Raw genomic sequence first — 25,496 nt, 5'->3', positions numbered from 1 at the left:
ATCACCAACGCTGTCTGACGACATTGGGCCTGTTGTTGAGATACGCAAATGATTCCCTGCCTAATAAGCTGACCTGCTCTCTCACAGACTTCTCTCAGGGAATGTTTTTTTCTCTATAAAACTGCAACCGCCTTAATTCGATTTGACTCTCTAATTTTGCTCGCGTGTGTCGATACTTCATTACCCGTCTAAGACGCTTGTTGCAAATCTAATATCCACCTGTGCCGCTTCATGTAATGGAATGTCCTGTATCTTGAGTTTCTGATATGCCAAACACATGCGTGTTCACGTAATTTGGGCGAATATTATCGCGATTTGCGAGCCCTATAACTTCTCTGTCAATATGATTTATTGCATAGTTCATACGTAGGAAAAATAATGGACTTGGTCTTACTTCTTTTTCCCTTGCAGTCGTCCAGCCGTATGTCGTCTATTGCACAGAAGGTTCTCTCTGTCGCACTGTCAGGCCTCATGGAGCACTTGAAGGACATCTGTGAAGGGGACAGCAATAAAAAATGGCAAGAGTGTGATTTATAATATAATAGCATATTTGGGCGAGTTCCTAACGGTTGGAGTGAGGAATAATTGTTGTAGTTTTTTTTGCGTGACTTTCGATAAGCCATTCCTTTGAAGCCCAAGCACGCCAGCGAACTGCCATATGTCACGCTACACTTGTGCTGCTGTCCACAACTGATAGCTTTCTTCCTTGCTGCATGTTTTAGATGGTAACATTTTTTATCTTATCGCGCATTCTATCTGATCGCGCTTCTTGCGCATTCGAGAAGTGGCATCAACAGGCAGCTTCATGTGTCCGGCACAAACTATGAACAAAGTAGTGCCCTATAAATGTCGTGCAGGCCTGACTCTAACTTCGGTAGAGTACATCCACGAGAAGTTCTCATTGCCGCTACAACAAAGCGCGAGCGATCGCAGAGCACCTCCCAAATAGATCTCCGTTGTTGAGAATATGTAACTTAGTTAGAAGAGCTCTCCGTAAGGATTCCAGCCCAAAAACTGCCCTCTGTGTAAATGTTTTTTTTATGATTCATACTAGTTGCACAAAATGGACTTTATGACCATTGTGGAGAGCCTGCGACATATACCTGGTTTTCAAAAGGAACCAGTGTTGCCGAATTCTAAAATCAACCATTTTTTTTTTCAATCAGGGTGCATTGCCTGACATATTCTAGATTTTCGTTCTAAATAATTTCGGTAATTAGTTTTCAATATGTTATTATAATACGGTTCTTAATTTACGGCGACTCTTTACAGGATAGCGAGTTATACATGGTATAGCTACAAGAAAAACGCGGCCGTCATTTTATAATTCTAGAGAGCTAGTTCTCAGCAGCAGAACACCGTACAACCCAGCCACTGGGACAGCTAAGCCTTCTTTTTGACTACATGCCAGATGAAGGGTACATTGCGATCTCGTCTTCCGTGTATTTTAACAATATTCAGTCGAGCGTAGGAAGCCAAGGGCATATTTAGTTACTAGAATGGCCTCTCGTTCGCCATTCCCTACCTCTACAGCAGCCTCTCTGGCCATTGCCACTGACAAAGCGGGTTATTTTGAAGGCTTATTTCGTCTGTGAATGCCGATTTCTGGGCTAAACATTGCTTTCATTTCCCTATGCGATGGATTTCATACCAATAAGAGTAACCTCATTAAGCAGTCGCCTTGAGCAATTTGGTTACATGCCGCCGGAAAACTACGTATATGGAAGCATTTCAAAGCCCTTCAGAACTTCATTTTACTCACTGGTGTGAAGCATCGAAAATAAGCCAAAGCATAATCGTATCGACAATAAGCCATTGAGCAACCAGTCGATGACACACTGATCCCCGGCACCTTCTAAAGCACTCAGGTCGCCCTCAAGTTGACCCCGCTGCAGGTTCTCACGTTAAAGTCTTTCTTCTCCTTGAAGACCACGTCCGCTGCGGTCCAGACACCCCTAATCAACTCTTTGGAAGACCGGTGCCAAATCGGCTGATACTCTTCTCGGCCACCTGCTAGATACGAGAAAAAATAGAGATGCCGTAATGTAGTTCTCATTTCTATGAAGAGTGAGACTGACGGCAAGCTAACGACGCACATTGGCGCATAATTGTGGTGGTTGCCCTTCAAAGGGCTTTAAAAATGCTAACATGTTAAAATTATGGTTTCAAGTTTTCAAATGAAGTTTTATAAGAGTACTGAAGAAAATTCGCAGAGACATCCGAGACTGCTCATGTGTGAAAATGCAAAGGCGTATAAGTGCTGAGCCATACTACTATGTAGAACGAGTCATGACTATGGCTACGAGGCATGACGATGCATGCTTTGTACAAAGGCTATACACGTCGCATGGCGTAACTTGTAAAGTGTTGACTCACGCTACGTTGCCCAATTACTGAGTCATTAGTGTCGATTTTCACACACTACATTTAGTCATTCATGGCTGCACATCTTCGCCTACATGTGCTGCGACATTATGCACTGAACATCTCACATATTCTGAATATGAACGGCGACAGACGCCTGCTTTCCCACTATTAGGACACACAATGTTTTCGCATTAAAAAATGCATAAGCGATAGACATAAAAAAATTCTGAACTGTTCCTTATAGCTGCAATAGGGGTACCTGCTAATGTGACCTTTAGTAGGTAGTCCTTCGCTGTCGATGCACTTTTTGGGATGTAGTACTTGAAGTGCAGGCACTGCACATCGGCCCGACCCGGCAACTTAGGCGCCATCAGGACGCTTTCGACAGGATGCTTTGGACTTGCTTCTAAGTATGCAAGACCGCCTACGTAGAAAAAAATGTGAACATGGATTTCTGTAAAATCATATTCATATTTGTGACAACATTGCTCGAGGCCGCAAATATATCACTAATACTGTCCTTACTAGTTGTCACGCTACTTTGAGAAAGCAAGCTAGAGACCATTAAACCATAAACTTACAGGCTTCTCTTGGCTGCACTAGGGATCCATAAAACTAAGATAATAAAATTATTGTTTGGGGAAATGTGCTGACTCTACCTTATACACCATGTACGCATAGCGTTCGTTTTCAGCCCCTGGTATATTAATTAGATTTGACATGCCGCCCAAGTACTGGCAACACAAAACTTCAATGATAGCATTTGGGCACCATGGTAAAGTAAGAAAAGTAATAGTCGGTTCATTATATTTTCAAACAGCCTGAGAAACTTCAACCTCAACCTACTTCAAATTCAGCATCGCTATTTCACCTTAAAGGGCAACTCCGGCGAATTTTCGATGTGCATCGATTGAAATGAAATTTTAAGTCTGTATTCTTTATGATAGTCTGATGCCTCATGTAAGATTTCGCACTTGAAACCGGCGTAGTTTTTCCGCAAGCGAATTTTGAAGACAAGCGCTCCTCGACGCGAGCTGACGCGAGCGGCACCCACTGATCGAGCAACTTCTACAGGCCACCCTGTACTGTGACGTCACTGGCGGGGCGGCGTGTCAAGCTGGTTGGGCGCGCGCTGGCGCTGGCGCAGTGCAGGGAAAAACTGAAAATTGGTTTTAGGAAAGTAAATGACGCAGTGATGGACACTCGAACCGCGACGTAAGGGAGGAGTGAAAGAAGAAAGGAAGAAAGAGGTCCGTAGTGGAGCTCTCCGGAATTATTTCGACCACCTGTGCAATTTCGCGCCATCTCAACATGCCTGATGTGATGTGTACGCCAGAGTGATGGCTCACGGCAACTTCTGTTGTGCTGTGGGGTGCACAAATTCTTGATCTGTGACAACAGGCGTGATCTAGCGTAGGTTTCGTAGCGATAAGAACCTTCGCGACAAGTTGGTGAGAGCTGTCCGCCGTGTAAACTGGTCTCCAAGGAAGCATTCCCGCTTGTGCTGGGAACATTTCGCGCCAGATTGCTATGAAGACAGCATGTACTTCAAAGAGAGCTTTGGACTCGCTAAGGCTTCGTTCAACTGGCGCTTGAAGGCATATTCTGTGCCAACGTTATTCTAGTACAACCGTCTATCACAGCGGCCAGCTGAACGAAGCGCGGCCGTCAAGAAGAAGCGGTATGTTGGATTGTAGAACTGTAGCTGGCGTGAACTCACTTCCAAAAGCTCTCCTTCGAGATAAAGATTCGCAGAGCGGACTGTTGGTGATGCATGCCCCTGTAAGGACGTTGTGCACCGCGGCAACGTTCCGGCAGCAGATTCTTTCATCAGGCTGGGTCGGCCGGCACTGGCCACACGAACAGCTGTCGGCGGGAGCATCTCATTAACTTTGATCTGACGACTCTCGAGAAATGACTCATGTAATCACTTCTCCGAGTTCAGACCGTCTCCGTGCTGCAGGTGACGCGGCCTGTGGTGTGACTCGGCTGGCTCGCGCGGCGGTGGATCATACCTGAAAGGCGACTCGTCCAGTCCAAAATCGTCCAATGAGTCGTCTTCTAAAGACTCGCTGGTCTCGGAAAAGCTGTCCTCCGTGCTTTCAGTCATGTCGACAGCGCGGCTCAGGGTAGTTGTGATATCTTCGGGGACTTCACAGCGCGGCGGACCCGCTCGTGACGTCACAGTCAATGCCGCACGAAGGCACCTCCCCGGTTTCGGTTTCGAGTTTTGCGTTTTTTGCTGTTTAAAAATTATTTTACGGTTGCTTTTGAAAACCTTGTATCGTACACATTACAGGAGGTTCTTAGGAACACAAAACAGCCATTAACTTAAAATGGCTGAAAAATCGCCGGAGTTGCCCTTTAAGCCCAGCACAGAGATCCTCACCACAGTTATCAGCGTCTTCGAACGGCATCGCCGCAGCAATTCCAGTAATGTCAGCACCGTGGGCTAACCGCACACAATTAGCGTGCCAGTAAATTGTCTCAATATTTTACACGCCACTTGCCCACTTATGAAGTCTTATGAGAATGATCTTTCCACAATCCCCGCGCTCCGTACCCTTGCGCAGCCTTCGCAATTCATTTACCAGTCTCGGCCACCTGCCCTTCTTAGAAAATACCCTCAGCGAATATTTTAACTATCTCTTCGTATAAAGTGCCCAAACATATTACCACCTGCGTACCTTAAGCACGGTTATGACATTATGCCTATTGTATTTATACAAATTCCCTATACTATTTGCCTAATCTCATTCTTCAACAGAAGCAGGATTATTATATCCATAGTTTTTGAAAAGTTGCTTGGCCTCTAGTTTACTTCTGAAGCCTCAACTGATAGCACCCTGCAGCTGCTGAACATGAAAATTAGGATTAAAATTGATCACATATGCCTGATGTTTTGACTTTGATCAGCAAAACGAACGTTAAATTAGCAATCGCAACACTAGTAGACATTTATGAATGGTCTTGCTTCAAAATGTTTTTTCTTTCACGGCATGTAAGACCTGTGTGCCCTGATTAGCTGGTATTTTTTATAAAACATAAGCGTTGATTAGAACTTCTTACCGGGAAAGTAGCTGCATAGTCAATGTTAATGACTAGCTGCACATACATAAAAGATGAGCACCAGCCACAAAAAAGCGATGAAGATGGAAAGAGTGCCCTTTCTGTCATCATCGTTTTTTTTTTCCATGTTCGTATTTTATGTAAGCGCAACTCGTTCTTAACAGAAGCGTTTACTTCAGGACGTTCGTTATGCTTAAAGTGCCCCTGTTTGCCTCGACGAATTTTTTTTTATTATTTCAAGACGGCAGCATTGCTTCGCGAGAACTACCGGACGCAGAAAAAAGGTTTGTTGATATCGCTTGTGTTCAGCAGATTCTCAAAGGCCTCAAGTATGAAACAAAAGCTTTTTAGGTTGCATTCGTCTCTTCCAATCTTAGAAGGCAGAGTTCGGGGCCGTATTAGGTCACGTTTCATGAAGGCTTTCTATCATTTGACCCACTGATATTGGTCTCTGCTGCCGCTGGCCTTCTTCGGGGGGGGAGGGGGGGGGGGGGGGGGGGGGCAAAATTTAACGAACACAGCACTGGCTGACCGGCGCGGACACCAACGAAAGACTGAGCATAACGACGAGTTTCACGCCTTCACGAGCTTTTTCTGCGTTGTGTCCGTCTCGGTGAAAAAGTTCTCATTAGTTTTAGAGTACAACCCATGTGGCATAGCTGGATTCAATACGGTGGCAATAGGGTGGCCAGCGGCGGTGCGGCATCCGATCAAGATTGAAGTCATGATCAGGAAAAAGAAAAAGCGAAAAGGAAAATATGTTACGGAAAGTGGCCCTGGTTTGTTCTGGGGCCAGTAATATCCCTGAAGCACATGCTGTCTCCATGCCCATCGCGTCAATGCTCCTCGAACTGAACGGGAGTCACCCGATATCACTCGGTGGTTTTCAATGACTACTGAACTCGCACTCAATGGGGGTTCGTGAATGGCTACTGGAATCTTAGGGGCCCTTGAGAACAGCCTCGCACTCACCATGCGTTGAACAAGCAAGGCAAAAAAAATAAAGAAATATCTTTTCTATTTAAATACAAATTTCACACTCTATTCACCAGTTCATCAACTAATTTTTGTTCGTTAGCCAACACAACAGCTCCGCAGATTTTCCTCTTATGAAATGTAAACAAACCAACTCGTTCACCGCAGCGCTCTTTCAGGCAACCGAACCCAAGAAGTTCTCGGCAATGTTGAAACGATAGTAATCATGAACGTGACAATGACGGTCACCGATCAGTAGCAGCTTTGCCGGTGAAAAATGAGTGCTTCTGAAACGAAGGCATAATGGTTGCTTCATTGCTCATCGTCGCCCTGCCGTCGCTGTATCTCAACTGCCGAACTGTTATTTATTTAAATACTTTATTTCAAACGAACTTTTCATGAAGATGGCACTTACTCCAACATTCACCTCCCTGTATTCTCCCTAGCGCCATTTATCCAAACGAGTGCTCACTGCTCTATATGTTCACTGAAATTCACCGTGTGGCAGCGATGCATCTGGATGAAGATCGAAAATTGTAACGGTCGTTGGCCCAGTAGGCTTTGAGATCACCCGTGTGACAAGGATGTAACTCTATTTGGAAATGTGACGGCGAAAATGAAAGGCTGCTTGAGGAACCAAAGGATTGTAAAGAATGAGAGTAGAGGCGGCCGAGGTGATCCATGCGGAGAGGAGAAAGCAAGTGAAAAGAGAGAGAGAATGTAAAAAGGGCGGACCTGCAGTGCCCTGCAGGATTCAATGCGTTCAATCCAGGCCATAACAAGGGAGCCCGATGATTCAAAGGCATATGTGCCACCGACTTCAAGGGAAAACGAAGTAGGCGAGAAGATTAATCAATGCGTATAGCATTGGAGAGGTCGCTGAAATCCACCCTGCTATTGGCTGCAATTCTGTCGCAATTTTATCGTCATTTATACTGCCAAGGTACGCCTAGTGACGTTCCTGAAAATTTGCTCTGAACTAGGTGCAGATGTCAAACTAACGAGGCTGGTGTGCACATTTTGAGGGAAGGTAACAATAGAGATTAAAAAAAATCCATTATAGGCGCTCATCAGCTCCGTACTCACCAAGCATTCCTCCGGAGGAGTAGTCGTGCAGAGGAAACCCTTCTCGACGGTTTTCGAGCTTCCACAGGGTGCCATTTTGGCCGAAGGAGTAGCCGCACGTTTCGCCCCAGTCGAAGTCGCAGGAACCGTCCTTCGGCTCTGAAAGGATTTATTTGGACCGCATCTTTATTCAACGCGTCAGCGAACTTACCAGCAGGACTTACTATCACTAAGGGAGAGGGCTATTTGATGGACTTACTGTCGCTATAGGGTAAGGAAGGCGGGCTAGTTGATGATCCGTGACAAAGAATAGCAGTGCAACACAGAACAGGCGGCACGCAGAGAGAAAAGTTAACACACACGCTGGCGTGTCACCTTGTCGCTGTGTGTTGTTGTCCCTCTGTCGCGCTGAAATTCTTCGTCTACTTGCAATCAGTGCCCAATTTCGGAAGACAAGTAACGAGGAAAAGTAAATAATTTCCAAATAAATAAAGGGTGTTTTTTGATACAGAAGGGCTATAAAAATTTAGAGGGAACAAACTCAGGACTAAGAATGAGAAACTTCATCACAACTTCTTTTTGGGTTTAGTTGGTGTATTTTGAACTTAAGAAGATAGTAGCGCTAAAGCATGCAATAACAGAATAACAGGGCACAAGCGCTGTGTCCTGTTCTTCTGTGGTTGCATGCTTTAGCGCAATTTTCTTAGGTTTAAGAATGAGAAGTACACAACACTTCTCATTCTTCGTCGTGCGTTCTTGTTCGAGCTGTGTTTTTTTTTTCTTCTTCAAAACAAACGTCCCCCAGCTATCCCAACTTGTCATCCTATAGACGCTATAGAGAGCTACAGAAGTTTTCTCAAAATGTAAGGACGTGAAGTAACTTCTAGCCTTTAGCAATTTTCCTTCAACTCAGTGAATGAGGACCTATGGGTTCTGTTAAATTATAACCGCGGTAAAGTTCCCAAGTGCAGAAAATACGAATATTATACGTTCTGCATATTGCAACGAAAGTTTCGTTATTTCACGTTTCTCGCTGGAAGCTCTTACCTGGCGGACACTCCCCCCTTTCCACAGTCAAATCATCCACGGCCAAGACACCTCTTTCCAAGTTATCGGTGACGTGGATTCGCAGATGGATCTGCATATTTTAAGAAGCAGAAGCTCGGTTTCGACAGCAACATATTTCGTGTGCTGCGCCGTTTTCTCCGCTCAAACGCTGCTTTTCAGTCAGCAAAGGCGTCAGCAGTGAACCTGTTGGCAGGATGCGGCTCAGACTAAGTATGGCTACACCCACTGCAGGGCAAAGGCCATCTCTAATATCTCTCCAATTAAGCCTGTCCTATGCCGTCTGCGGCCATTTTATCCCCGCAAACTCCTTAATGTCACCCACAAATCCAAATTTCGGCTGCCCCCGTTATAGTACAACCTTCCGTGAATGATATTTAAGAGCGATTGACAAAACAAAAGCTACTTTCGGATTTCTTATTGAATGACAATGCGCACGTGGCTACGCACAAAGCGTCCTCAGGGCCAAACCCCAAAGGAAGCGTTCAAACACACCGAACTCGCAGAATGGAAAGTTTTGCAGGTCTGACGCGACTGAGCGCCATGTTGCACTTCGTAGCCTTTATAATGACGGCGCGCGGACCAGTTGCAGCTGGTTGAAGGCGCGCTGGGATCTCACCTGGACTTAAATTTATCCTATACTTATTGTTCATTCTGTTTAACATGCTACAGTGACATTCAGGTGATGCCCCCTACCATCCTGAACTCAAAAGATTACTGTTCAGTTCTGACGCCAGGCGCTAAGTCCCAGCTCGTAAGGAAGCACATTTCATCAGTTTGTGACCGCAGTAAAAAGCGGGATAAGCACGCAGGATATTTAGAACATTGGATCGGTGCTCTTGCAATGATCATGTGGATTGAGCCCGTATCTAGAACACATCACAGGCAAAACTTGCCAACGTATCGCTAAAGTAGAGTTAATTGGTGGGCCAGCTGGTAATCTAGACTTATGTTCATAGTTTTCCAGCGCAACTGCACACGTCCAACGGAGGGCAAAAGAAGGACGAGAAGAAGGAGGAACACAGCGCTCACTGGTAACTATTTATTCAGCGGCGCACACCCAGCGTAAATACCGTATTTTCCGGTGTATAAGACGCGGCTTTTTTTCGAAAATTTTGCTGGTGCGTCCTATACAAGGGTGCGTCTTATATGCGAATTTTTCATCTTTTTTTGCGCGTTCATCGATTACTCCAGTTCATGCTCAAGCTTTTTTCACCTAAAAAATATCACTACCAATAACGCGGTTGTAACACGGTTAATACTTCAATACCGGGACCGCCGTGCGCGACATTCTAGGTGATCTATATTATGAAACGGCGGGGATGACGACTTCCGGGATCACAAACGCGCGGCTGTTTCGGAGGCCCCAAGCAAAAGTAATGAGAAGCGCCAAAAGATGGTGACAATCGCGCTTCTCGCCATTGTCAAGACAAGCCGGCGTTCTTTTTTAGTCACCCTTTGCAACTTTTTTTTGCTCCGTGTACGTAGTGCATGTTTCAGCCGAGTTGCTTCCAGAAATGGGTGAACCTTTTGATAGCGCATCTGAAGATGAAGACTTCGAAGGTTTCAAGTAGAATAAAATGTTATGGACATATGGGGAGCTGTATCGTTTTTCCGTTCTTTTTTGCTAGAACGTGGACGAGTATGGCATGAGTGTTGCCTTTTTCGATCACTTAGCGTTGCTTAAGAATTGCTCACAGGTACGGTGCATTTCGCGATAGTCGCGCAAGCGTATTTAATTAAGCCTCACTGGCCTAACTGGGTAAACTGGGGTGCGTCTTATACACGGGTGCGTCTTATATACGAACTTTTCCAGTGACAGCTTGCATATATGGCAAGTGCGTCTTATACAAGGGTGCGTCTTATACACCGGAAAATACGGTACCCTCAAACCAGCGCAGGCGCACACCGTGCAAGGGGAAAAGAACACATCGAACTTTTATAACAAAAATTCTGAAAGAAACGTCTTTACTTGGTTATACAATACAACTCAAATGGCGTTAACGCATTGTGAGCTAGCTTTTTTTTTTATATAATTCGCCTCATCATCATCATTTATTGTACCCTTAAAGGCCTCTGTTGAGGCATTACATAAGGGGGGGGGGGACAAAGCAAATGCAACTGAGAATAATACGTTAATACAACAAAACATAATGCAATACAATAAAATGAAAAACGATACATCACAATACAACGTTGGTCAATAATGAAGGGCGCAAGGCTGAATTAGGCGGTAACAACAACAACAACAACAAGAAAAAGAATAAGTGTAACTGGGTGAAGTTTGTGAAGTGTCTTTTATTCAGTACAGTGATTAATTAATGCCTGTCGAAATTTAGTAGCGTCGCGCTCGTTAACAATGTAGTCGGGAAGCAGGTTCCAATTTTCTATTGCAGTTGGAAGAAAAGATTTATTAAATGCCAAGGTCGATCCATGTATACGTTGAATGCTGAGGAGGTTAAAAAGGCGGCGCGATGTTCTGATGGGAGCTAGTAATAATGTGTCACGAAGATCAGGAAAATTGTAATATAACTTATGAAAGAGGCAGAGTCGTGCGATTTTCCGTCGGAGCTCTAGTGGCGGGATGTTAAGTGAAGATTTAATACTGGTGATACTGCTGTGTCTATTGTAATTTGAGGATATAAAACGGGCTGCTCGGTTTTGAACGGCTTCTAAGGTGTTAATTAAGTATGCTTGGTGAGGATTCCATATAGCCGCTGCATAATCAAGTATGGTACGGGTGAATGTTTCGTATACTAATTTTCGAACAGAAGGAGGGGCTAGGTACAGGGATCTTCGGATGAGGCCAAGTGATTTTGATGCTCTAGATGCTAGATATAAGATGTGTTCCGACCAGGTTAATTTGCTGGAGATAGTGATTCCAAGGTACCGATATGATTGGACTTGGGTTACCGTGTTTGACAGGAGTGAATATGCAGATCTGATGTTGGAACGTTTTCGCGATACTTGCATGAATTGGCACTTTGAGACATTCAGCTGCATAAGCCAGTCGGAACACCACCGTTCTATTATGTGTAAGTCATTCTGAAGCGATAGTTGATCCCTGTTAGTGACAATGCGACGATAAAGGATGCAATCATCCGCAAAAAGCCGAATAGTGGATGAAACACCGGAAGGAAGGTCATTAATGAAGATTAGAAAAAGAAGTGGGCCAAGAACGGAACCTTGGGGAACGCCAGAGATAACGTTAGTAGTGCCTGAAGGATGATTGTCGATTACTGTGTATTGGGAGCGACCTGTTAAAAAGCAATGTATCCATGATAAAACGAGAGGATCAATGGACAGTCCGGAGAGTTTAGACATGAGGCGAAGATGGGGCACGCGATCGAAGGCTTTAGAAAAATCTAGAAAGATAATGTCAGTTTGGAATGAAGAGTCCATATTTAAGTGGAGGTCAGTGGTAAATTCAAATAGCTGAGTTTCACACGAAAAACCGGAACGAAAACCATGCTGCTTAGTAAAAAAGAAATTGTTCTGATCGAGGTGTGATGCGACATGTGAATATATGACGTGCTCTAGAAGCTTACAGGCAATGCATGTAAGAGAGATTGGGCGATAATTGGAGGGATCTGATCTGTTACCTGCTTTAAACACCGGCACAACTTTGCTTATTTTCCAATCTTTCGGAAGCAAACCCGTAGACAATGACTGCTCGAAAATGACTTGAAGGAATAGGCTAGAACTTTCCTTAGTGCTCTTAAGAAATTTTGCAGGAATTCCGTCAGGGCCTGGTGCTTTCGACGTTTTAAGCCCATCAATTATTTTCACAATGCCTTCCGCTGCAATGTGAATGGGGGGCATTTGGGGAAAATTTGAATTGGGAACTGGTGGTATATTTTGAGGGGGCTCATGGGTGAACACCGATGAAAAATATGAATTCATTGTATCTGAGCGGAGTTCTGTGGGAACAGATGCACCACGTTCATCAAACAAGGTGATGTCTCGTGAACGGTGAGTGTGTGGTGCCAGTATGGACCAAACTTTCTTTGGGTTATTACGAATAATGTTCTTCAAGTCCTGATGAAAGAATTTTTTTTTACTGTGTTGTAATAACCGTGTATATTGGTGAAGACATGCCAGGTATTTTTGCCATTTAGAAGCGAAAGTAGAATTTTTCGCTTCACGGTAGAGGCGTTTCTTTTTATTCGATAGTCTTTTTAGTGCGTTGGAATACCACGGTTTCCTAGCATCACCGCGAATACGTATGAGGGGAACAGAAGCATCAATAAGCGATAAAATTTTATTTTTATAGAGCAGCCAGTTTTGATCTATTGTTCGAGCAGGAGAAGAATTTAGGAAGTACGGAAAATACTTATTAACCTCGGAATTAATCTTAGCGAAATCGGCTCTTTTGTAACTACGGATGTATTTTATTGACGGTTGTTTCATGGGGATTGGAATAGAAAGATCACACAACAGCAATTTATGATCACTGAGGAAATCAACACATGACAGTGACTGGATAAAATCTGGATTTGATACCAGGATAAGGTCAAGAATATTAGTGCCCCGGGTTGCTATTTTAACTGTTTGCATGAGGTTAAATGTGAGTACCATGTCAAGAAATTCGTTGGACTGACGAGAAGGTGCATACAGATTGTTCCAGTCAATGTCTGGGAAGTTGAAATCCCCACAGACCACATGTTCAGCATTTGGAAAGCGAAAATGCAAGTTTGAAAGGACACTGCAAAGATCGTCAACAAAGGTACTATCGGAATCAGGCGCACGGTAGCAAGCAGTGAGGATAACAGTGCTAGAAGGTAGAGATATTCGAACCCATGTTATTTCGTGGCTACAAGTAATCTTGACTGGAAATGAAGGTATACTAGATTTTACAAAAACCAGCACTCCGCCTCCTCTGCGTCCAACCCTATCAAGCCTATGAATAGTGAATAAGTTTTCATCGTCAAGTAACTCGCTGTTATCAACTTCAGAATTCAGCCACGATTCCGTGAAAATGGCAATGTCGGTGTCGTTGTCATGAAGGAGGGTTTCAATGGCCACCCTCTATCATTTCACGTGTGGTGTGTGATCTGCGTCTGCTAATATTACCCACACTAGTAAATTTCTCTCCACAATCCTTGTATGTCCTGCAGTGCTCGACAAGTTTGACACCCTCCCCGTTCTTCAAATCTCTTGCGTGCTCCCAGAGCCGGTCGTTGACGCAACGCCCAGTCTGCCCATTGTACGACCTGCAACACTTAAAGGGGATTTCATACACCACGCCAGTGGCGCAGTCCACAGAAAGGTCCCTGTGCTTCTTTTCACAGCCCGGATTGTTCTCACTGGTGATGGGTCGGCCTAACTGGCCAAGCTTCCGAGAGCCTGAAAATGCCAACGACATGTTGTACCGATTCGACACCTTTTAGAGGCCATGGGAAATCCTAATGTACGGCATCACTTCAGGCCTTCCTTTATCCGGCGGAGGGCATATTGCCTCTTTGTCAGATCCGGGCTTTAAGTATTTCAGGGGCGTTTCTGCTATAGCCACAACAGCCAACCCATGGCGGCAGCCGCGAAAGCTGTTCGTTTTCTTCCCTCTTTGCTTCATGCCGTAAAGTGGGCCCACAACACAGTGGGGGCAACAGAGCGAAGAACTACCAAAGAGAATAAACCAGGCGGTGCGTTATGCCTTCACTTTGTAGAGGACGCGGACGCGGAGATCGTAGGGAAAATGTGACATTTTAGTTTATAGCAATGAAAATTGGCACACTTATGAGGAATTGCACGGAATGCTTTAATCCAAAATATCACTAAAATCTCTGCAGCAGTTCTAATGTTATTAATTTTTATATGCTTCATTTCTGTGCCAAACTTGCAGAAAGCATGGTGTGAAAACGAAACATAGTAGGAGCTTGCATTCACTCTCAAGTTTTGCAATAAAAAATGGTTGATTCTCTGACATTCCCCATATATTATTAGCACCCTGGTTTTCTTCTACACGCAAATGTTACATCCGCGCTTGCATAATGCACTTATTATCGTCATATGAAATTAGGGAAGGAGTGAAAAAATCAGAAAGCAATTCAGAAATACAGGAAGTCGCCACATAAAGAGTTCTTCAAAGAAAATAATGCAGCAAAACGCTTGAAAATCTGTGAAGTCATTGTCATGCTATGCTTCTCCATGCAGAAAGTTTGTTCAAAGAACATTTCATAGAAAACTGCAATTTTCACCGAGATTTCAGACAGATTTTGGCTAGCCTAGGGTCATAAAAGCAAGCTTTTGTTTCACATCTGTGCTTTTTGCGATGAAAATTTTTCGGGACATAAATAAAAACTTGTCCATACCCCATCTAGTGTTTCCTAAAATCTGGTTATTTCGAGTTTTTTCTAATTTCACCCCACGTCCCATATTGAGGTGCGCGCCCTGCGGCGCAACTCTGTTAGATAGATGGCATAAAGTACAAAATTTCTCATGCAAGCACCAAAGAGTTAGCGCGAAAAACAATTTTGTTGATTCTGCGCCTCGTTGTGACGTACTGAGGGGGTGTTAGAAATGGTTTCAATGCGCTTAGCTTGAGGAGCCCTCGCACCATAAGTCTTATTTTGCCTCACGCAACTGGGATAAAACACAGCAGTCTGTCTAGTACCCATAGTCACGCGCAATTCTCTATAAAAAACGCATGCCACAAAACCAGCTAAGTGAAGGTGCACTCACTATTTTGATAACCTCTCATGCACAGTGAATAAAATGCTTTACTTCACCAAGACACCAGCATCAAATCCAGATGTCGCGCAATACAAGCATCATTCTGCACTTCGGTCCTGGTATGAGGCCGCTTATCTTGTGCAACTCCCTTTATGGGGTACTTAACCAACGCTTTCCGGCACACTGCTGCTAACTGAAGCGTTCATAACAAGAAACAGGTAACGAAAAGCCTTGAAAAACCCATGAAAAACTATACACGCGTCAACAAGCGCGGAGGTGAAAACAACAGTTCCGAGAAGCCTCGTTCGTCCATCCTTCTCAAGTGCTCCGTTTCTACGCTATTGAATTCCTTGACGTTCAAAAGCATGCGCAAGACGGCAGCGCAACGTCTATCGCGAAAACTCACCTCAACACTCCCGTTGTGTTTCTCCGAATAGCGCACGCGATGCCAACGACCTCCAGCCTGGCGCTGGCTGGCGTAGAAATCACTGCACACGCCGTTGTCGCTCTCTACGGAGAAGAAGACACGGCTGATGTCCGTGCCGAACTGGTGGTACCACGCCGTGAAGCAAAAGGGTCCCTGGGCCTTGTGAGCAAGGGTGGCCACACGGGACCCGCCGCTGGTGCCGATGGTAGCGTAGACACATGAACCTTCCTCTGTGTTTCGAGGTCAGAAAAAAAACTCCCTGAAGTATGCCGCTTTCATCTGAAGTTACTCCTATCCCATTAGCTCCTTGTGTGGAGAGGGTAAATAACGATTCTTCGCCACTACAGAAAATATCTACACAAAGTTTGTTAGGAGTAACTTTCAGCTCATGTTTTACAATCACTAGTTAAATAGTATCTGCAGTATAAGGACTTCCTTTCATCTCTAGTTTTCTTCAGAATTTCCAAACTGCGCACTCCACGAGTGCTCAGTAGTACATATGTGCAAAGCATGAAAATATATTTTCTCTACTCATATAATGGAGTGGAATCAATAAACTATTTCCAACCAACGAAAAATCTGCATTCATCCTCGATCACCTGCACAGAGAGGACTTTTAAACTCCAGGGCGCTTCAAGTGACAAAGTGAAAATAATGAAAAACCATGAGTGGACGTCCGACACCCACTCCAAAAGAGACGTTCATTCTTTGCAAGGAAAGTCATTTTTTTAATTTCTTTCAGCAGTCCGCATAGAGAAATATAAACCAGAGGCTTAGTAAAGAAATGGTTCTATTTGTGGAGCTGATACACAGGGTGTTTCATGGAGACATTTCAAAAATCTCTGCAGATAGGCTGATGCCAATACAAAGAAAATGCTTTCAGGCAGAAACTGTCATCCGTGAAGCGCACAGTTTTCCAGAAAATTGTTGTATTTAGTTAGTTGAATAAGTTGTATTCAAAATTCAATTCTCAATCTGCACAGGGCGATGAATAATGCCAACGATGAGTTAGTGTCCACGTAGAAGACACTGGGTAATCAGTTCTTCAACTGTAGAAAAAGCACTCTGTAAACCCCTGCAGTGCGAGAAATCCGCTGCTTTTCTCCTCACAAACTTGAAACTGAGGGCACAAAGCGCACACCAAGTTCAGTGCAAAAGCAACGTCCACTGCAGTTCAGTACCCAACTTAAACTACCTTCTATACTCTTGCATGGCATACACTTCCTTTATTTTTTTCATGCTGTCAAAAATGGCGGCTACGCAGTTGGCGATGACTATATTTTCACTTGCGCCAAGCGCCGAAGCAAAATGTTCAGGCAGCGCCAATCTGAAAGGGAACCCTGGGTTCGACCAAAAGAACGAATTCTGTTCTTATTTTGGTACTGAAGTTAAGGATCTTGAACGGATGTCTTCATCCGGAGGAGAACTATTTAAACGAAAAAAAATTGCTGCGGAGTGATACCTGAATAGTAATCATTGGTTTAATGCTCATAGTTCATTCTCTTTCATTGTGGAAGTACCTGTACCTATCGCGTTAGAGGAGCGCCGGAAGTTCGAATTTGGACGCTGTAGGCATCAGAACACGTCTCCAGAGAGCGCTGCTTTTGAACCGCTTTCTGCGCTAGCCATTCGGTCAGTTTCGGTTTTATGCTAAACAAAACATCGTATACCCTTGCGCTTCAATATATTACAAATTTCTTCTTCGGCGTTTAACTAACCCGTTTAACTAACCTTTTAAAATTCAGAAAATGCTGCCTCGTCTTCAATGAACCGCAAGTGATTTGGCGGCCGCACAGGGGCCAAACTGAAACAGCGGAGCCGGAGAGAGCGCTGGCCACGCCCACCAAAACAGGTCACACAGTGGCGCGCATGTCAGTACTGTACTCCCAGCCCGCTCGCCGCTCCCACCTGGGCGCCTCGAAAAGACGAAAAGCGCACGCGACACCCGTGCCGTAGTGTGACAGGCGTGGCTAGCGCTCCCTCTGGCCGCACTGTTTCTGTTCCACCTATGTGTGGTCCCAAAAATATTGTCGCTGTAGCGACGACGAGAGCGGCATATGTTTAAAATCTGAAAATGATATTAGTTACAACGAGCTACATACGTCTCCAAAATGAAGAACCTATCTGTGTTAGCTATAATAGTTGAAAGTTAGATATTTAATATTCGTTAATCAACCTGCCAGTTAAAACGTTTTTGCTGTATTCTAATATACACCACCAAAGACAATGTTATGTCACAGAGGATACGTTTCTCATTGAAAAAGCCTATTTATAAATATTTCTAATATTCCTAGATGAAACACCCTGTGTAAAGGCGTAAGGAGCCACAAAGATCAAATAAAAGGAAATGTTTCAGGTAGTATAGTTTCTTGTGAAAGTCCAGCTCATGGCATTGATATTGCCGCGTCTACAAGAAACGGGACCTTCCATCCTCGCCGTCTCGGTGTGCTGTCGCATCTTCCCGGTGTGAACGTTCCTCTGTCGTCTAGACGCGGCGCTACCAGTACCAACTGCTACGTGACAATATTATATGTCGTACGTAACCCAAAAGTTCACATACTTTGACGTAAAAAATCCGTTTGCAGATTTTTTTTCTTTTAACAGTTTCTCAGAACCAGACATTATTAAAGGGAAGCTGAAACGGTTTTTTGGGTATTCGAGGTTATTCAAGAATTCGAATCAATCAAGCTTCTTGATAAACCATGCAAAGCATCTTTGTACGAGCATTTAAATAGGTGACATAATCGTCGATTAAAACTGCGACGATGTTTAGGCTTCTCCTCACTACGCTGGAGGAGTGCGAGGAAACTCGGCAGTGACGTCGTTGTTGCCGAAGTTTCAGATGTCCGCTGCTTACACCTGCATGCTGCTGTGCGTCGTCAGATGGCGCCAAACAATGCATCGTGAGCTTCACATTCGATGGCGTCGGTTTTCTTCCATGGAATAACCGTTTCTTCGCTATAAATGTAGTGCCGTCATACGTGACGTCATTTTCGGGGCCCCTGCCAGTCGCTGTGCACTTCAGAGTAGCCTGAACGCCGACGACGACTTTATTCGGCGATTACGCCATCATTTCAAATGCTAGAGCAAAACGATTTCGTAGGCTTTACAGCACATTTCGCACATTCGGCAACCTTAAACTCATCGAATTCTAAAACCGCTTCAGTTGCCTTTTGGGGCTTTTTTGCAGCATTTTTTTCACGCATCCTTTTTTTTTCAATGAAGTTAAGGAGAGGTAGAGTAAGAGTCAGCCTATAACTCTTGTTGCACAGGTCTGTGCTTCCTTTCCGCGGTCCATGATGCTTCATCAGCAGGGGTGACTCGTGAGAACAGCTGGCTGCTATAAACACCAAAGGCTACGAATTAAAACAAAAAAAGTTTTGACTAGTCCACTTTCAACCCTAATTCATTAATAACGCACTGCTCAATGGAAACACAGGAAAGTACGCAAATGTCTAGCATGAATTCGTATCGCGTGCATGACTCTAACAATGGCTATAGTGATAACCTAATACGAATACCGTATTTCCTCCCAAAATGGTCAATCAGTCGTACAGGCCCGCATTTAACTCATTTAACTCCATGAGCTCAAACAAAAAAGGCAGTAGATGTTGGAATATGGTAGAGTCACCTAAGTAAATGTCTGAGTCACCACCGTGCGATTAAATAGCCAGATGGCATTACCGCTGCCATCGATCATGTCTTGCAATGCGCGAGGCATGCAATGCGTACGACCGGCACAAAGCCTGTCGTGCGCATGGCCATTACAATGACATTTACCTTTGGATTAAAAAACATTCAGTGATTTCTGTACAAATTCTTCTTTTTCTGATTAGCTCCACTTAGATGAGGGAAGGAAAATTAGCCGAATGGAAAATTGCTCGTTTACGGGGAAGGACTGAACCTTGCGCAAAGGTGCGCATTAAGGGCAGAATGGGCATGCGCAGAATGATTCGCACAGTGCGTTTATAAAGGCAAATAAAACAGCTGCTGTGTTAAATTGTTAATTCGCAAATAATTGTCTGTCACTGGGAGGAAAAAACAGTTCAATCGTATCTTTTCTATTCGGGAGCATCACATTTCCGTAACACATGGAAATTACGTGCAGATTATTTATTTATTTATTTATTTATTTATTTATTTATTTATTTATTTATTTATTTATTTGTTGATACCCTCAGGGTGGGAACATTATAGAGGGTAGTGGGTTAATACAACGATATATACGAACACAGCAAAAATTTCACAATATAAGTAACAAATAACGTGAATGTCTGGAATATAACTGGAACAGTGTTAAGTGTGCGGGCATACAATAGGATGAATGATTGCAATCTAAGAGGCAGTTTCTAATTGTAATATCACATGTCAGTACAGCCGCCGCGGTGGCTCAGTGGCTATGGTGCTCGGCTGCTGTCCCGAAAGACGCGGGTTCGATCTCGGCCGCGGCGGTTGAATTTCTTTGGAGGAGAAATTCGAGGCCCGTGTACTGTGCGATGTCAGTGCACGTTAAAGAACCCCAGGTGGTCGAAATTTCCGGAGCCCTCCACTACGGCGTCTCTCATAGCCTTAGTCGCTTTGGGACGTTAAAGCCCATAAAACCAAAACCAAACATGTCAGTACACAAAAAAACAGCAAAAATACAAATGAAAGAACTAGGAAGGTGATCTGTTATACCGTACAAAACTTGTTAGTAGCTACATATTGCGTAGCTACTAGTTCCAGTCCTACCTGCATGCAGTTATATAATTTGAAGATTTAGTGTCTAGTAAGTCCGACTTCTTCGCTCAAAAACGGCTCGTGTTATTCAATTACGTGTTTAGTAGTTTGGTTCTGGTGGTATTGGAATAATCACAAGAGAAAGTGCGATTCTCGTATTTTTCTTGTTGAAATATTCTTTTTTTTCTTACCGTGATAACATTTCAGGACACTCTTCTCGTGCGGTATCGTCATAAAGAAAGCGAAAAAGGAGGAAATCCACTGCAAACACCGCTGACTAGGGTCGCTCAAATTTTTCCAGGTTCTCTACGCTGTACGTATTAGTGGCTCCCTCTTTCATCAGAAAAGCGAACTAAAGCTTGCTTTGTTTGCGCTGATCGCCACTGGGTGGAAGGAAATTCTTTTTCTTTGAAATGAGGCGGTGGCGGGTTCTGCAAAGATTGCCACTTCCACAGCGACAGCACCTAAGCACCTGTTCCCGGGTTTCTCTTCGGCTTTACATGTAAAACTAGTAGCAATAATTGGCGTAACCAGTCAGTGTTTGCAATGGGACGTACACTAAGGAGATTGCGTGGGAGTAGAAGTGTATGACAAGATCGTAGGAATGCATAACCAACGGGTGGTTACCATTGCTACCATCCGGCGGATGAGACCGTGAAAGAGGGAGGGTGTCGCGAGAGCGTTGGAATCCCCAACAGGAGTATGGTTAGCGTGAAAGGAGAATGGTATGGCAAGAGCTTAAGCATGCGTAACCGGAGAGTGGTCGCCATGAGGACCACCGGGGGCATGGTTATCGCGGAACATGGAGGATATGGCGAGTGCTCAAGAATGCGCAGCCGGTGGGTGGTTGCCACGTGAACCACCTTTTAATTATTTCTCTGTGTACTGCTCTTGAATCCAGCTTTATTTGATTTAGGTCACAAGCCGCCGCGCTGGCTCCCTGGTTTTGGTGCTGGGCTGCTGACTCAAGGAAGTAGGTCAGAAACCGACAGCGGCGGTTACATTTTGATGGAGGCGAAATTCTAGAGGCCCGTGTACTGTGCGATGTAAGTGCACGTTAAAGAACCCCAGGTGGTCGAAATTTCCGGAGCCCTCCACCACGGCGTTCCTCATAGCCTGAGTAAATCTGGGGGCTTAAACCTCACAAAAGGGGGGTTAAACCTCACAAAAACGGCCGCTAACACTGAATCAAATTATTTTCTCGACGTATGTCTTAATTCTAACCTTACGCAACTCATTACGGAGCCGACACGTGTAGCAGAAAACTCCGCCACTATTCTAGACCTGATACTAACAAACCATCAGAAAAGCCTAACGTCTATTTGTTTCCTACCAGAGATCAGTGATCACAAGGTAATCCATGCCACATTTTCCTTTGCTCGAAAGTGTAGTTTCGAGCAAAGTTTCGATTTCTAGGTTACAGCCCTATTTGGCAGCTGCCATTCCTTATCTCTACGAAACATTAGGGCGCTACCTTCTGAACTACATCATGCAATGGAGGCGAAATTCTAGAACCCCAGGTTGCCGAGATTTCCGGAGCCCTCCACCACGGTGTTCCTCATAGCCTGAGTCGCTTTGGGGCGCTAAACCTCACAAAAATCATTACGTAAAAGCCCTATTTGCCAGCTACCACTCCTTATCTCCACGAAACATTATGGCGCTACCTTCTGAACTACATCATGCAATGGAGGCGAAATTCTAGAGGCCCGTTCACTGTGCGATGTCTTGCACGTTAAAGAAGCCCAGGTGGTCGAAATTTCCGAAGCCCTTCACTGCGGCGTCCCACACAGCCTGAGTCACTTTGAGACATTAAACCCCATAAGCCAACCAACATCATACAATACTTCTTTCACGACTTGCCAGTTTCATTTTCGATTAGGTTCAGCGCATTCTATTCTTTTTTTTCTCTCTTTGAATCAATTTTGGTCTCACCCTCTACCTACTTGAGCTTCCTTAAATCTCTCTGTTTCTCTGTTCTTGTTGCAAGCATACTTACTGGTTAGTTTTCAAGTCCTTTTCCACCACTGTGAGTCAACATTGCTTCTATACAAGTACTTTATCTGGCCGTTTGTTGTCGTTCAATTTCGGCAGGCGTCATTCATGCAATATTACACCTTGTGCATCCCACGCTTTGAACGATGCAAAGCCCATGTTCTGCTGTACTGCAATGAATGTGGATATAACGTAAGCCCCTAAAGCTAATCCCCAACAAATGAACTGATATATTTTTAGAAACGACTGAACTTCTGCCATTAGGTACAGATATGGTTTCCCAAAAGTAAGCCCTGGCACCATTCTTGGCTGCCAAATACATTTCACTACTTAACATGTGTTGAACCCCCCCCCCCCCCCCCCCAACGCCTCTCTGCTCTATGTTTCATTATTGGGGAATCTATTCTTTTCGCACCAGTTGTCAGTTCGTGCGTTTCCATGTATATCTGGCTTTTTGATTACCATACCGTGAGGTATTCATATTCTGCCGCACTTTATATCTCATGACTTTGTAATTTGGAGCGTCGCACTACGAGTATTGTTAAAAGTGATCTAGCTAACTTAATTGCACTAAAAGCACAGCCGATAGAGAGTCACCTTCTTCTCCGCAAATCATGCCTATTGCCTTCTTGGCTACGAACTAACATTACAATATTGTCACCATACTGAGACCAGGAACAACTTCTCTACGATCATTCCGGATTATATCCTAGATTACTGTCTTGTAGCCTCCTTTACATATTTATGAACAGCAACTGTGATAACAGACAACCCTCCCTTGACCCTTTCTACAAGTCAACTGTTGTCCCGCATTTAATCGCTTGCTATACGTTTAAAATTTAATATCTGGGTAAATTTTCTTGAGCAATCCATCTATCTTGGTACCGGCACCTTCATCTTTGAGTATGCTCCACAGGAGCGCCGTATTCGCGTGGTTGTAGGCTGGTGTCTAGGAATGCTAAATACAAAGTCCTATTATCCACCCTAGCCAGCATTTTGTGACCAGAAACCGGCTATCATCTAAGCGCTTACTGCTTCTGAACCTCTTTTGGTGTCTTGTGGTAAGTTACTATTTTTTTCCAATCCTGTGTTTTGAATTCTACTGCTTACATTGCCTGCCAATAAGTGACTTCATCGTAATCGGTCCCAAGGAAATCACCCTCCTGGATTTCTGTAACCCTCTCTGCGCAGAAATATGAAAGGAAACAACGCAAGCGAGAGCGTGGCCGCCCCGCCTCTCTAAGCGCTTGCATCAAGAGCCAACGAGAATCGGCGAAAAAGGCTCATGCGCGGTAAGCACCTCGGCTGCTCATCTCGCACATAAGGCCTGTTTACATGAACTCGATAGAGTCGAGTCGAGTTTGCTTGTCGGGTAAAAAACCTGTTGTCGGGTTCGTGTAAACGCTGTCGGTCGAGTAAAATAAGCGGCAGAGCGAGTCGAGTTAACTCGCCTGCAGGGGGTAGGTTAACTCGCTTGACCCGCCTTTTGAGTCGAAGAGTCGGGTTAGCGAGAGGGAGAGGATAAATGCGAACCTGTTTTTCGCCTGCGCCGTTGCGCCTCCGAGACAGCGATGCCGACCCGCCATCTTGGAGGCTGCCAATGCGCTCTCCCGCTTGCGCTGTTTGACGCTTGGTGTCGCTGGAGTTGAAGCGGTCTAGACTCGCTAAAATCGAGTTCATGTAAACATGCAGTCGTCGAGTTGAGCTGACCTTGCTCAACTCGATCCCCATGACTCTACCCGCCGCTGTCGGGTTCATGTAAACGCCGCTATATACATGGCGCCGCCCATTCTCGCCGGCTGTCGACCGCAGCGCTTCGCGTGCTCCCTGTGAAACTGCTTCTGCCTGTACAATGGGGCCTTTCGGCCTTCGTACCCAAAAGTCAAATTAGAAATATTGATGCTCACCTGTGTGCGTCGTGTGGTCTACAGAGGGACCATGCTTCATGTCGGACACCTTGCGTACCTCGAAGCAAGCCCCTTGGCTGCAGTCGCTGGACACCCACTGGTCGCAGTGGCCATTCTCGAAAGTGCACGTATCTGTGCAAGGCAGGGAAGGACGCATGCTCTCGTGAACAATTTGTGGTATCTTCAAGTTGTTTCTAGCAAACCAACCGGACTTCAAAACTTTGTAACGACTGGGTTGCTTTACCACGTGAGGTACCATAACTTCACGACTGCAGTCCACTTCAGGCGTAAAGTTCGCAATGAATGAGTGTACAGTCCGCGAACTCTTAAGACCTCTTAACTGACAATGTGTCTCTTTCTGTAATCTTCGGCGAGAATACTCCCCGTTTAAAAGCTAGAAAAAAGTTACACTGTCTCAGAGGCCGCCATGATCAGCATTTACTATGTAGGCTTTTAGAGGAAGCAAAGCTTATCATTTCTTCATTCGCAGAAGACTCGTCGTCACTCAGATTTCCTTCATCATGGGCCGATGTCTACATCAATGGCGCCTCAATCCTCTCTGAGAGGCAATACAGAACCCATTATTTTGCCTTGGCTAAATGTGAGACCGGCAATGTAGTACCGATGCCTTAATAAGTTAGGCATCGATGATCAACCATGTTCTTTTTTTCTTTTGATGCATGTTTTATTTCCCGTGTGTGTCGTAGGAAACGTACGCGTGATACTATTCGAGTGGAGGATGCTGCTAGTGGTAATAATCGTGCGGAGAACCACCAAACTGTGCAACGGCAATGTAAATAATGCAGTACTAACTTGGCCGCAAAAACCCATTTGTTCTTTATAATTGCTTATGGAATGGGAGTGACAAGTTGTGATAATTTTGAAACGAAATCTCCCGCATGTCGCCCCCCCCCCCCTTCCTTCTGTAGGTATTCCACAGAAGGTAAAATTTAAATTAACAATATATAGGTACGCGGAGTGTATAAAAGATGCTACAGTAGTAAGGAGCCCTATTTTGCCGTGGGCAGTAATTGTAAGCACTTAAAGAAGGTTGTCGTTCACGGGCACTCTGAAAAAACCTTGCTTCTCGGCGCCTGGATGCGTTTGAAATGAGTGTTGTTGTATTAAGCGCTGTGCAGTCTAGCAGCTTCCCTCAAAAAGCCCGCGTTGCACATCTGGAACATAAAATTTAGTCTAGCACTGCGCTATTAATTCCTACCTAGAGATTTCAGCGACTG

The 25,496-nt window shown here is 44.6% G+C and overlaps 1 protein-coding gene across 1 annotated transcript in view; it reads right to left on the bottom strand.

Moving 5' to 3' along the window:
- Positions 1-25,496, bottom strand: part of LOC149370510 (MAM and LDL-receptor class A domain-containing protein 2-like) — a 94,065-nt gene that overhangs the window by 61,820 nt on the left and 6,749 nt on the right. Inside the window, exons 3-9 of the mRNA XM_089577884.1 lie at positions 24,259-24,390; positions 15,620-15,870; positions 8,524-8,614; positions 7,498-7,635; positions 2,627-2,791; positions 1,904-2,010; positions 395-491 (exon numbers count right to left, since the gene is read on the bottom strand). Of these exons, the coding sequence (XP_089434010.1) occupies positions 395-491; positions 1,904-2,010; positions 2,627-2,791; positions 7,498-7,635; positions 8,524-8,614; positions 15,620-15,870; positions 24,259-24,390 (981 nt within the window). The remainder of the gene's footprint in view (positions 1-394; positions 492-1,903; positions 2,011-2,626; positions 2,792-7,497; positions 7,636-8,523; positions 8,615-15,619; positions 15,871-24,258; positions 24,391-25,496) is intronic.

Source organism: Amblyomma mixtum, chromosome 1, assembly GCF_055824585.1.
Source record: "Amblyomma mixtum isolate Tamu chromosome 1, ASM5582458v1, whole genome shotgun sequence".
Lineage (NCBI taxonomy): Eukaryota > Metazoa > Arthropoda > Arachnida > Ixodida > Ixodidae > Amblyomma > Amblyomma mixtum.
Note: the sequence above shows the minus strand (reverse complement) of the source record. Positions and strands in the feature narration are given on the sequence as shown.